This window comes from Phyllostomus hastatus, unplaced genomic scaffold, assembly GCF_019186645.2.
Source record: "Phyllostomus hastatus isolate PE091 unplaced genomic scaffold, TTU_PhHast_1.1 phas_contig_40, whole genome shotgun sequence".
Taxonomy (NCBI): Eukaryota; Metazoa; Chordata; class Mammalia; order Chiroptera; family Phyllostomidae; genus Phyllostomus; species Phyllostomus hastatus.
This window is the reverse complement of record NW_025333872.1, coordinates 90,642,830-90,657,208: the sequence shown is the minus strand read 5'-3', so window position 1 is coordinate 90,657,208 and position 14,379 is coordinate 90,642,830. Positions and strand designations below refer to the sequence as shown.

Genomic DNA, 14,379 nt, shown 5'->3' with positions numbered 1-14,379 from the left:
AGACCAAGCTGTTCCTGAGGTTCAAGGTCGCCACCGTCAGAACCTCATGTTCCTCTTTTATCAGGATGCAAGCAAAATGACCTCACTCTTCGGGCAGCTAAACCCCTCTGCCCTTTCTTCATGAAAAGGAAACCTCTGAAGGGTGTGCGGGCTCCTCACGGCACTGCCATCGCCAGGACAGCGTGAGTCCGGGCTCCTCACGGCACTGCCATCGCCAGGACAGCGTGAGTCCGGGAGGTCATTCAGACAGTCGGGGGTGAGGTGACAGGCGTGCGCCTGTCTTGCAAATTAGAAACTGCTGTGCGCTCGCAGAAAGAGGCGCCTCAAAAAACGAGATGCAAGGTGGCGCTTTCCAAATCCACTTTGAGCTGGAAGCTAATTTCCATCAGAGGTTATATTAAAATAACCCACACTATTTTTTTTTCAAATAAACATCATACACTTTTTTTTTTCAAATAGCTCAGGAGATTTTGTTTTTTCAAATAAAGTCTACAGTAGGTCCTTCTCCATCCTTCTTTTAATTCCTCCTTGCTCCTGCTGATGTCCTATCAAGCAAGACAGATTTCCATGTTCAGTCATACAAAGCTATAATTCAAGAGACTCCAGCTACCGTCTCTCCAAAACGTTCCCACGGACTTCTTGTGCTGCTTCCTGGTGGTCAGGGGAGGGCTCTGGGGGAGCGCAGGGCCCACGTGGGGCTGACCATGGCCCCAGCCCCCCTCCTGCAGTTTCCAAGGGAATTGTTCTGTCTGCAGCTATTTTACATATTAGCCTTACCTGTAAGCTGTTGTTTGGAGGGAAAATAATACCCCCGCTAAAAAACTCTTTGGAAAATGCTCCTCTGATTTCACAGAGGAGACTGAGGGCTTGCCTCCTGCCTCCTGTCGCCTTGCCATCCGTGATAGAAGTGGGACAAAAGCGCAATTCCCTGATCGTCCAGTCCCTCGTTTGGCCCACTCTAAGGTGACATTTCCAAACGTTTCTTTTCCAAATTTGATACGAACCATTTCCAAAGCTTCTTATTTTCTGAACTCTTCAAGCATTGCATCAGGTACCACTTTTCAGGCTGAAGTGACATTCTCACGCACCAGTGTGTCTTGCCTACAATATCTGGCTCAACTCACACACCCTTCATTCTTCTCAGGAGAAACTGGTCACAGACCGAATTCAGTGAATCGTCCCTGTGACAGCTAAACTCGTGTCCCTGTTGAACACACTGGTTGCCAGAGTGCCCAGACCATGGAGAGCTCTGACTGGGGAAATGTTCAGCACTTCGTAAACATGCTTCCAGTTGCCCCCTCCCCCTCCATTTTTAACAATCACCACAGCCTCTATAATTCAAAACTGCAAAAATAATGTCCTATTTTATCCTCTGACGCTGTCACACTTCAGCTCTCTGCCAATGGAAACACTAAGATGCATGCTTTAAAAGCCAAAGGATATTTTTTGAAAGGAAAAACAAATCCATGTCTGCTCCATGGTAAAGAAACCGCCCTCTGGAAATAAATCTGCTCGAGAGGCGAGATGAATCATTTCATCTGAGGCACCAGTGAGCACAGGGTCCCTTCCCTTACCTCCCTTCCTCAGAGACCGGTCCGTCCATCTCACGTGGGAGTGTAGGGTAGCTGCAGAGGACTTCCAAAGGACTTGTAACCAGACCGTCCTACATGCAAAGAATTCTACAGTTTTGACACTGTCTCACATGGCATAGATAAATTTCCTCCATGGCTTCTATAACTTACACAGCCAAAGTTATTTTGCAATTCCATTTCACCATTGCCTAGATACACTTCCTTACTAGTTTCTACAACTCACACGATCAAAGCCATGGACCACAGTGAACCCAGGTGTCCCAGACCATATACACAACACCAAAAAGTGGACATTAGGACGACAGGCCTTCGAGATGTCATGCATTTATCAATGCATTCATTACAATTTACTTCTGCCCCTTCCTGTTGTGTTCCATTAGCTTTCCCCAGAGTCTCCGTGCCTGATCATTGGGTGCCACTCCCCAGGCCAGCCTCGAGAAGAACTTCGTATCAAGTTGCCTCGGCCAAGTCCGTGGTGCATGTGACCAGGGTGCTAGTTATTGGCAAGCTGCTACAAGTAGAACTCCTTGACCATTTTCCGTGGAAGGAAGACCACTGCTACTCTTCTTGACCGTGTTTACTGTAAACGCCTATTTTTCTGAGTGTCACATTGCAGTGTTTAGGTCAGCAATAGAAAGATAGAGGCGAAGAAAGCAAAACAATAGATGAACATATTATGCCCATTCATGTGTATGTGTGTGTGTGTGTGTGTGTGTTGTGTGTGTGTATGGCAATAAGAGGAATGGAGAGATTACAAATTCAAGAAAAACTTAAGGTGTACCGTCAAGAATTTGCAGTAGATACGGAAGAAAATGGAAGGATAACCCACATTGCTGCTCCAGTGGCCAGGTTGATGGCAGTTCCATCCGACGTGAAAACACTAGACTAGGAGGTTGTGCAGCGTGAGATGGGTGAGCTGACCTCGCTCTGTCGGGTGTACCCAAGAGTGAGTTGTGGAGGTGCATTTGAAACTCACCGAACACGTTTCGGTGATCTATAGCAATGAGGGAGCCGTCGGTGTGCAGCCTAGAGTGGGGGAGAAGGATGGCCCGGAGTGGAGGGCTGGACTGAAGCCTCAGGAACCAGCAATATTCGGGGGGCGGGGAGGGAGCGCTGCTAACGCAGAGCGCAGAGGAGACACAGTCCGAGAGGTGACACGAGCATGACATCAGGGTCCAGTTCCACCAAGACGGGACCAACCAGAATCGCAAATACACCAGGAAGGTCGAGTGCATGAGAAGTGTACAACCTCTTGTCATCCGCCCACCTGGGGGGTTGCCCATGAACCGTGTGAGGGTCAAGCTTCTCCTTCATGGGGACCAGGAGGAAGACTTAAGAGAGAAAAATACCAAAAGAGGAAATGAGTTTCCCTCTTCAAAATTTCAGAGGCAGCCTGACCTTTTGGGGGCGAAGGTTCAATTTGAGGGACGTTGGTGTTCCCTTCTTGACCTAATCAAAGCAAAGTATTCCATTTCTAAAACAATATTAAATCCAGCCCTTCCAAATCCAGGCCAAATTTATTAGCTATGTGGACAGTATTTAAGAATTTCCCCCCGTCTCTCCGGATCAATAATGAAGTAAAAAATGAGGTTATGACATTATGCTACCCCTACCCTACCTATACGATGTCACAATTGTACTATCTGATGGCAATAAGCACTGGCACTTCATTTGTGTCCCTCTCATCAAAATCTGCACTATTTGTCTCAGGCCTAGCGTACTTTCTTTCTTTCCTGGTGTGAGCGTGGTGGGCCTATAAAAATAAACCTGTTATTTCAGGACACCACTCAAGAACTACCTGCTTTTTGTCAGTGAGAGGATAAAATCCACTTCTATTGAATAGGGAGCTGATTTTTAATAATTCTGCTTAATTGGTTTTATAAATATTGTATTTTCTGGTGCTGTAAAATTCACATCTTTATTTAAGCTATCAACATACTATATATGAAAATATATCTCATGTCCAGGAACGTGGGTTCTTAAGTAGACAGCAAGTTTCTCCTATTGCTACTCCTTATGTAAAGCAATATAGATCATATAAAAGTCTGAACCTCTTTAATCAACCAATTCCATGACATAGTGAAATAATAGTTCCACGTGATCCATTCTAAATAGATGTAGTCTTGCCATGCTTAAAGATTACACACAAATCCTAATAACACGTTTCCTCACGTAAAGCCTATATTTTCAAAAGGCAGCATGGGGGAGGGGAGAAGCATGGCACTGAGATTAGACCTGGACGCATTCCAGTTTCATAATATGTAACTGTCAACCTCTCCCAGCCTCAGTTTCTTCACCTGTAAGCTGTGATTAACAACATATATCAGCCAGTTAGTTTAGGGTTCAGTACATTGTGGGGGCCCCTGAATAATCCTGTATTGATCGGCATTATTTCTGACCCCCCTTATAAGTCTGAGATTGAAAGGGAATTACCAGACTTGGTAGAATTTGACCACTGTGTGCTTAGCGTGTGCTATTTACATGTTGTCCGTTCATGTAACGGAACCCGTGTCTGCATCCTGTGCCCCGGCCCTTTCTCCCCGGCTCACACATTAACCAACCAGCACAGGTGTAGAGCAGGCACCACACAGCCATAGGGTCCCCAGAGTGCTGTACGTGCACTGTTTACTGGGGTTACGTTCCCCAGGGTCTTTGCCTTCAAGCCCGTACACATCCACACACACGGTAACTGGAAAATGCCAGAGGAGGACTGCATGGCTGAATGGAGGAGGGGCTCCAGCATCTGACGGATGTTTTTCCTCGTGCCAACTCCTGCAGGTCCAACTGTTCACGCTGGTTCTTCGGACAGGGACACGCGTTAACGAAAGCCGGAAGCTGGAGCTCCCACCACACTGACGCATTTAGAGACTTGGATGACCCCACGCCATTTTAATAATAGTATCCACTAACTAAATAGGAGTCACTTGGCCTTTTCACTTCCCAGATATTTGCTTTCCCACAAAAGCATCCACTAACTTAATTATGACTTACAGGGAAAATTGCAGTGGGTTGAAGGAAGAGCTTAAAATAGAATTTCAATCAACCTGAGAACTGAAGTAGAAGACTCTGATGATGTGTGTAATATGAAGTGCATCTAAATATTCAGTCCTGTAAGTCTCTGAGTCTTAAGGGGGGAAAAAACCTGTTTATGTCAAGTAAGAAGCTTTAGTTATTTAACTAAACATTGTGGATCCAGATTTTAACCGTGTAATAACTTAAATGCAGTTGCATTCTAAGTCAAATTATGTGTCGATGGACCTAAAATACATGGCCTGGAGTTTCAAGTAAAAATGAAATAATATAATATTAATAGAAAAAAGACATTTTTGAAGCCCATTTTTTCAAACAGAAGCATATATAAAGGGAAATTGGTAGCAAAGAGAGAGTAGGAGAAGATGAAGAGATCTGTCTTCAGTTTCTTGGCATCAAAAAAGAAATCAACATTTACATATAACCTGGAGAGCATTATGCTAAGTGTAATAAGCCAGTCGAAGATAGACAAGTGCCATGTGATTTCAGTCTAATGCACAAAATAGACCAATAAACAAAGTAGAAACAGACTCATAGATAAGAGAATGGACTGACAGCTGTCAGAGGGGAGGGAGTTGCAGGCTGGGGGGAAAAAAAAAAAAGTAAAGGGATTAAGGGAAAAAAAGCCGTAGACACAGAGGACTGTATGGTGATTACCAGAGGGCAGGGGGTGTGGGGAGGCAGGAGAAGGCACTGGGGATAAACGGTGATGGAAGGAAACCTGACTTGGGGTGGTGAACACAACGCAGTATACGGATGATGTACATAATTTTATTAACCAATATCACCCCAATTAAGTCAATAAAAAGTAAAAAAAAAAAAAAAAAACATGCAACCCAAACTGGAATTGAAATGGATCTTTTAAAACATTTTAAGTTAAAAAAAATATTTTCTGTCTGTTGGCAGTTAAAAACTTTTTCAAATTAATTTGCTTTTAAAATATATGACCTAAGTTCCATAGTACCCAGCAACAGACATTAGAGTTCAAAACAATTTATTATTGGAAAGAATAACTACAACGCTAATAGGATTATATCTGCCTAAGGAAAAAAACACTGAAGTATTTCTAAATCAAATCACTTGGGGCCGGGGAGTATCCGGAACACTTTCTAAATACCAAAAAGGGAAGTGGGTGTAATTATGCATACCTCTCAAGATTAAATTTATCATCTTCGAGTTTGATTTAATTGAATGACTTTTCAAGTGCCTTAAAAACATGTAATTATCAAAACTCCAAATGTGTACAAAGAGATTCTTTTAAAGATTTTATTTATTTACTTTGTAGAGAGAGGGGAAGAAACGGAAAAAGAGAGGGAGAGAACTACGTGTGAGCCTGTCACACATCCCTAACTGGGGAACTACTCCCAGAATTTTTTTTTCTGGTTTTATTGTATTTATAAAGGCAACATAGCCATCTAGTGGACAGATTTTTAATAGCGGGTCATTTAACTTGGAGAGGTTCAAGTTTATGAAATAAAAGCTTAAGCCAAACGAAATACTTGTTTTAAGACACATGATACCTATGATAAAAAGAAGGTGGAGTATTTATAGGGGTAATGCTTCTTTTTTAAACAAGTGTTGTAATACATTTTCCAACCACCATTCTTATTCCCACAGTTTCCATTCAAAACCAAGTTTCACCAAAATGTACACATGAAAGAGGAGAGGTTCGAGTCACAAGTTTGACTGACGTGTGTTTTGCTATGACTGGAATTGTGGACGGTGCGTGTGCGCTGCCCCGCCTTCCGGTTCCTTCTTTTCTGCGCTGTGTGGTCTTTTCTAAGCGATGCAGGATGCTCTGCTCCCTCCCACACTCCCCCGTCCCGAACAAAGCTCTCTCTGCGGATGGGAGCCGGTGGTCCTTCCCAGGGCGGCTCCTGGTCCCGGCGCCGCCGCCTGCTCTGCGGTCACGAGGGCTATCACCTGTTCTCTTCCTCTTCCAGCCTTTGCTGTCCAAACTTTCTGTAACCACTCCTGCCCGGTAATCTCAGCTCCAGGGACTGGAGAAGTTCCCCCTGTCCTGTATCTGTTGCACATTCAGACGCCTGGGCAGTGACTCCCACAGCCGCAGTGCTGATGGAGGGGCACCTGCACCTCCTCCACCGGATTGTGATGGGCTTACGCTTTCCAAACATTTAAGAGCAATCAGTGGATGCCGACGCTAACTAACTGTGACGCGGGTTAGTTGTGGGCATTGTGTAAGTCAACCTCGGTGGCGGTTTCCTCGCCAATAAAACGGGAAGGATCAGTAACAAATCCCTGCTCGCCTTTTAGGACAGTAGTGAGGAAGAAGTGGTAGGTGATGTTTGAGGAAGTGGTTTATAACAACGGCAAGGTGTTAAGTCTTTATTTCCTCCAGCTGAGATTAAGAAATCTTTGATAAAATTTGGAATTGTCATTTAAACTTTATTTATATTTTTAAGATTTTATTTTTATTTATTTTTAGAGAGAGGGCAAGGGAGTGAGAAAGAGAGAGAAACATCAGTGTGTGGTTGCCTCTCACCTGGCCCCCACCGGGGACCTGGCCTGCAACCCAGGCATGTGTCCTGACTGGAAATCGAACTGGTGACCCTTAGGTTCGCAGCCCGTGCTCAGTCCACTGAGCTACACCAGCCAGGCAGAATTGTCATTTAAATATGTAACCAGTTGGCCCTCATATTTCATGAAGCGTGGGTAATAATTTGCCTTTTTGTCTCAGGTTTCGAGTCTTTGCTTGTGTAGTAGGTCACCACCATTATCCCCATTACAAATGGAGAAACTAAAGTGTAGAAAGCCAAAATCATTTTTCAGGAGGTGTGTCCTAGATTTGGAGTGCCCTGCTCGTTTTCTTGGCCCATTATTTAGCAGCACCTCACTGCTGTCCCTAACTCATTGCCCCACCCCCACCCCGACACATCTGATCTCCCCATTCTGTCCGACATGGATGTGCGTGGCGCCTCTTTCACAGCTCCCAGCCTCCGCACCTTTCTCTCCCCCTACTTGGAATTCCCTTGGTCCACGTGTCCACGTGGCAAACACCTGCTTATTGCTCAGTCGAGTTATTCAGTACCTGCTCTATGAAGCTTGTCTCAATCTCTCCTGCAAAACCGTAGACGCCGCACCTGTGCCTGCAGGAACGCCACCTGCATCCCTCTGTTTTAGCTCTCGCTGCAGTGCTGCGTGTGCTGCTTGTCTACCTGTCAGCGCTCCCCGGGGTTGGAGCGGCTACTCATTGACCTTGAATTTCCAACCCAGGCGGTGCTGCAGAAACCAGGTGTCTCCGACGTATGTATAAACTATGGTTGACTACTAAATAACACTGCTGTGTTATTTTACCATGATATTTTTCAACTGAGGAAAATGGAACATGTAAAGAATAACCTGTTATTTTTTTTTTTTTTACAGAACCTGAGGATGTTGGGTCCCTTTTTACACTGGGAAATTTGAGGTAGAAGCTGTTAACTAAAAAGGGAAAACTGGTATCACAACGTGAGAATGTTAAAATACTCACTAGTATCTGCCTCACTAATGGCAGTGGCTCTTCCTGGAGCCTTGAAGTCACACTGCCTTAACTTGAAGCATCCTATTCGTTCCTCAGTTGAGTGTTTGTGTAAATACGTAGTTTTGTGATCAGCCCCTACCCCAGAGTCACCGTGGCTGTGGCAGAGTTTTCCTCTTATCTGCACCCACTTCAAAGGTTCTCCCTAAGAACCAATTGTTTTTCTTACATAGTGGACCTGTCTTCCACAATAGGCCCCGCAGGGATCCGTGGGGACAGAGCAGTTGGTAAACTCGGTAATGAGCAGCCAGTAATGCTGTCCTCACCCCACTAGCCAGACTCCCCCGAAAACAAGCAAAAAGGCCATCCGTACGCAAAGAAGGCATCATTTCTTTATTTTTTAAAAAAGATTTTATTTATTTATCTTTAGAGAGGGAAGGGAGGGAGAAACAGAGAGAGAGAGAGAAACATCAATGTGTGGTTGCTGGGGGCTGTGGCCTGCAACCCAGGCATGTGCCCTGACTGGGAATCGAACCTGCGATTGCTTTGGTTCGCAGCCCACGCTCAATCCACTGAGCTACGCCAGCCAGGGCTCATTTCCTTGAAATATACCAAATGTGATTCTTCTGTTCCTAAAGTCACCATCCTCAAAACTGTCTAATGTAATTTTAAGTGCTTATTTCCCCCTGTTTAGCCTAGGTTAGACTGGCACGTCCTTCTGTAAATATGGAAGCTTTAATCGACTTCCACAGTGAGCATGGTATACGCATTCTGTTCTATTTATGGCTTTAGTTGTTTGAAAAGCAGAAATGTTCATTTAAAACATTACAAACATTGTAAAAGTAAGAAGTACATGTCTCCATATGACCCCTCACTATTGTGACACTTACCGTTTTTCTTTTAGAGCTTTTCTCAGGCACATACAGTGTGTATATGTTGATGTATTTGTTGATCTAAAGCAAATATTTCTGGCAATTTATTATCTTAAAAAATCGACTCTCTTACTGAGAGCAGGAACTTGGGGACAGACATTAGTCATTCCTAAGACAGAAATGACCGTCAGTCTAGTACGCACTCTCCTATCATTTTCTCCATTCTTTTTCATCTTCAAGCGTCACTATCAGTGGTTCTTGATCATTAAAACTTGGAAAGCGACTTTTTTGAGGACAGCACTGCCAGACAGTTAATTAGCAGGACACTTGCTGATCGCGAAAGGTCAGTGTCTTTCTATGGGACAGTTTCGTGTCCAATATCCAATCAGGAAATGGAGCAAACAGCGAACAGCTAAGCGTTTATGGAACAGCTGTTTTAAGTCACTTTAGTGCATGTGTGTCCAGATTTTACCATCTGTAGAAATGAGGTATAAACACAACCCAGTATTTCATAATGATCACTCCAACATGGTGGCATTTGGGATGTTTGTAAACATCGCAGAAATGGGTGGAAGAGCCAGAGCTCATATTCAGAAACTTGTCAGTCGTGCATGTAGATTCTAGATTTGTTGCCCTACAGCAAATATACAATAGTGAAAAAAATTTTTTAAAGATATTGCATAAAATGGAGAATACTTGCATGAGTGTGTCACACTGCGTTTGTAAGGAAATGTAGCAGAAATAAATTCTCAAATTTATTATTTCATCAGCAAAAGCAAGCTCTTTTCTTAGTCTTTTTAATAGTACTTTCCTATGTGTGCACACATATAAGCTCAGTAAAACTTGGCAGAAAGGGTATTAATTTCCTGTTTCAATATGTTCTTTGTAGAATGTATCAAAATCTGCATATTTTACACATTTGGCATCATTAATTTCTCCCAGGAAATTTTACAGAATATTGTCAACCTCCTCCTACCCACTTTCACATAACTATTGGAAATGTATCATCAAATTCCAGAGAAGCGCTGTAATCACACCTGGAGAAGTTAGTGACTCTCTTCTAGCCAAGCAGCTGACCTAAGAGCGCAGCAACACCGAGGACCGAGGTTTCCTCGGCCAGCTCAGTCTGCAAGCACATCCGCGGCACCCACGTGCGGGACACAGACAATGGTGCTGCTCTCTCTGAATCCCCTTCACTGTATTCCCCAGGGCTGCCCCGCGTCTGAGGGCGCCGCCCCTGCACGTGCTGTCTCCGTGCTGAGCACAGTCAGCTTGCTGGGTTTCCAGCAGCAATTGGCTGTAGTTTCTGCTTCCCAGAATTCTTAGGGCCACACCACTGTTGGGAAGGTGTACTCTTTTCTTTCCACGGTTCTACACCAAGAAACCTGCCAGTGTCCCTAGAAACTGTTAGAAGAGAACTTACTTTACTTCACTGTTCATCTTTTTTTCATCGAGGTGCCTTGTTTCTGAGTAAGCAGCCTATCCAACTCCTACTGAGTTCAGTTTTCTGCAAGAAGTCTACTCTCTGAACGAAAGGTTCCTAGCTAGCGTCACCCTCAGTTGTGGATGGGCCACTCCTCCTGAAATTCTTCTTCCCTTCGCTCCAGCCTCTCCGTCCTCACCTTTGCGCCTGAGAGTAAGGGAATGTATTCATGAGCCACCGCCTCAGCTGCCCTTGCCAAACTTTCTAGATTAAGAATGACTACTGATACTCGCAGGAAGCTTTACCCACTAAACTCCTTGCCACCACAGCCACATTTAGTGACCCTTTTCTTCATGCACATAGTGAGTAGTTTATTGCATCGGCACCTGCCATGGAGCATGCTTCATAGTAGGCACTCAACACAAACAGCAGGGTCATTTGCCAGAACTGGGTTTAACGTCCAACCATACCACATATTGTGTGTGACTTTGGACCAACCTGACGCGCAACCCTGGGACTCACTGCTTATCTGTAAAATCGGGATCATGAAATTGAAGGTAAAAAGACAGTGCCTGGCACGTACAGACATTAGAATATAATAGTTTCCATTTCCTCTTATTGAAACAATGAATGAATGAACAGATGAAAGAGATGTTAGCTGGACTTCTTTTGCTCTCTGACAGGCTCTCATGAAGCCCCTCAGCTCCTACACGGGGGTATGTTTGCTAATTCAGTAGCTTGACTTTTCCAAGTCATCCTACCCAACTGCTTCTTAGTATCTGCCTAGTACCTCCCTCATCACATCTTGTCTACACCTAGAACCTTGGGTGTCCCACCCTAAGGCGCGGCTCCGGCCGTACAGAAGCTGAGGGGAGTATCCTAGATCCTGTCATCCTGTAGAATTTCTGGATTCATGTCCCAGAGACACAGAGACTCTCCCCACCAATGCTCTCCTTTCTAGAACCCCTGGGGGCATTGGAAATGGACTAAATGGGATGAGAGGGCAAAGACAAAGTCAACTGTGAATCCAGTGGTTCAGACTTGAGTGTGTGGAGGAATGACGGTATCGGTGACAGAGAACCTGGTCTGCGAAGGAGGGTGATGTGCATTATGCAAATGCTGTTTCAGATTCTGACACATTGTACCTTTTTAGCTATCCGTGGAGGAAAGTAAATAGAAGACAAACTATGAGTAGAACTAATCAAAAGTCAAAATCAAATTATTCCAAAGAGTAGCGTAATAATGTGTATCAAATATTAAAGCATATGATCATGTAGGCAGGTATCTCAGGGATTTTAAGTAATTTAAATTACATTAGTATGAAGTCAGAATGTGTAACAGTATCCATTTTTTGAGTTCTGATTTTTTTATAATTTTATTCAATAGTGATTCTCTTTCTTTGAGTTGACATGGGCTTACCCATCTTTTAAAAATGGCATTGCACTTCTGTACACCCAACCTTCTCACACAGTTGGAAATGAAACTCTTCTGTGCAGCAGTTTCCTGCGGCTGTTTTCCTTTTCTTTCAACAAGTGGTTTTCCATAGACAGAATAAAATGTTATTCTACATTGCAGCCTCACTGTGAGAAACGAGGAAAGAGCGGAAACTGCAGAAAGACCCACGCACACCACCAAGATGGAGAGCATCCAGGTTCTAGAGGAAGAAGGGTGAGTGACTCATGTTGTAATTGCATCTCGTATTCATACACGGGTTACATCTACTCCGCGCTGAGCTGTCAGCTTGGGCTTCTTCCTGTCACTCCTGAGAGTGGGCTTGGGAGATGAATGCACACACAAGCTGGGAGATCTTTTGGGATGCCATTGCTTTCCATCCGTTCTTCTGTTAGCTCTGTGAAGCGAGCAGCTCACATATTGCCTGACTTTATCTTTCCCTTTCAAAAAGTAATGACTGCTGCATGAATTAGGCCCCTCAAAATGGGCTAATTCTTTCCTTCCTTGTTCCGACGACATTTCTTTCAGTCATCCTCTTCTTCTGGGAAGAATCTAAAACACATACACACAAAAGATGCGGAGCTGCCCAGCTCGGTCAGAAAGGGCAGGCAGCTGGCGTGCCGTCCCGTTTCCATCAGAACTGACTCTAACCAAGTATTTCCTCCAAAAGGAGAAGTTGAAACGAAGAACGGGATCCACAGATTAAATCAACACACAAGTGGATTATTTGTGTAATTATAGGTACTTTCTTTTTCTACTGATGAGAAGGTTTTAATCTTGATGCTGCGGAGCAATGTTTTTCTTCTGAAATTTTTTAAATGAGTGAGGGAATTTAGACATTTTGGAATAGTAAAAATCGATTTAAAATACCTTCTCAAAAAGGTGTACACACATGTCTACCTTCTTTGACCAGGTGTGTTTTAGTTTAGAAAATCACTAAATAGACTGTTGAATGGGAAAGCAAGATCCGTTTAACCATAAGCACCCCCAGTCCATTTCTCCCACTTCTTTGATGTACTAGCAAAGGGAGCAAGAACTGGTGGTTTCTGCAGGAAAGTAGCCACTAAAGTAGCCACTGAAAACCTGAATGTAGGTATCTCAAAGGTCCTAGCTGTCCTCGCAAAGGCCCTGAGCTTTGTAACTGCAATGACTTCATTCACGGGTAACACTTCATTCACAGTACAGGGTGGGCGGAAGCAGATCCACAGTTGTGCGTGTGCAAAACATAGAGTTTATCCTTATGTTATTGTTTATTAATTATTGTATTACTTTTCAGGCAAACAACTGTAAACCTACTTTTGTCCCACCGGTATTTAATGGAATCATTATGAAAGTTTAGGAAAATATGTGACAAATGCACACAACGGATTCTTCTTTTAGATCTAGTGATTTAAAAAGAAAACAGCCACCAGAGATTTAAGGAGAAACAGTATCTTCTAGTTTGAAAATGAAAATCTGCATCAGATGCAAACAAAAAAAATTCAGTTTGCCCTTCGGACAATAAGTGTATAGACTGTTTCTATGACCTTGCAATATATCAAGGTTTGAACATTTCCGGTCTTGGGCAGGAATGATGAGGCCCACGTGCAGAGTGTGTACAGCCCCCTGCTAGTTGAACACTTGGCTCCCTGACATGCAGCTTGTACCTAACACTGATTTTTGTCAAGGCCCAGAAATCACTCACCTAGTCCTGGCAGATTTTTTTGCCAGATCAACCCGTACTGAGGGGCAGTGACCACTAGGTGGCAGCAATTGAATAGAAAGTCTATCTGCTCCTGGCCTGCCCCGGGCTGGCAATCAAGGTCCCCGCAGGATAACGGCCCATTCTTTCTCTGCAGGCAAAACCCCACATCCGATGAAGTCCTGTCCTGGTCTCAGAATTTTGACAAGATGATGAAGGCCCCGGCAGGAAGAAACCTTTTCAGAGAGTTCCTGCGGACAGAATACAGCGAAGAGAACCTACTTTTCTGGCTTGCCTGTGAAGACTTAAAGAAAGAGCAGAACAAAAAAGTAATCGAAGAGAAGGCCAGAACGATATATGACGATTACATTTCGATCCTATCACCTAAAGAGGTAAAACACCGGGAAATATCGGTGTGGGCTTCCTAACCCAGGACGAACCTGCAGGGAGCTCTGTCCAAATAGGGTCATGCATGGGGTGCGGACAGACTAGAAGCTTCTCCGCGTAGATCATTTAGATTCCGTTGTAAGGGTCTGTGTGAATGTGTTTGAAAGCTAGGTGTCCTCACTCTGCTTTGTTCGTTTACCTCTGGCTGACCCTGTGGCAGTCTCCTCGCTTCTCGGGACTAACCTTAGGAAGCCTGTTGGAAATACAGTTCGCTGTGACTTGACACTAACGTGGAAAAGAATTTACTTTGGGGCGCCGTTTCCCAGAGTGTGACCCCCAGATTCCCTGCGTGAGATTTCAGCAGGAGCGTTTGTTGGTAAAGCAAGTTCTTGAGGCCTACCCAGGACTTCTGAATCTGAAGTTTTTAAGACAGAGCCCAGAAATCTGTCCATTTCACAAGCTTC

At 44.2% G+C, this 14,379-nt stretch overlaps 1 protein-coding gene across 1 annotated transcript in view; it reads left to right on the top strand.

Annotated features, from left to right (window-relative positions):
* The window catches only part of RGS17 (regulator of G protein signaling 17), an 89,577-nt gene that overhangs the window by 62,141 nt on the left and 13,057 nt on the right, over positions 1–14,379 (top strand). Inside the window, exons 3-4 of the mRNA XM_045844208.1 lie at positions 11,971–12,063; positions 13,686–13,920. Coding sequence (XP_045700164.1) covers positions 11,971–12,063; positions 13,686–13,920 — 328 coding nt within the window. The remainder of the gene's footprint in view (positions 1–11,970; positions 12,064–13,685; positions 13,921–14,379) is intronic.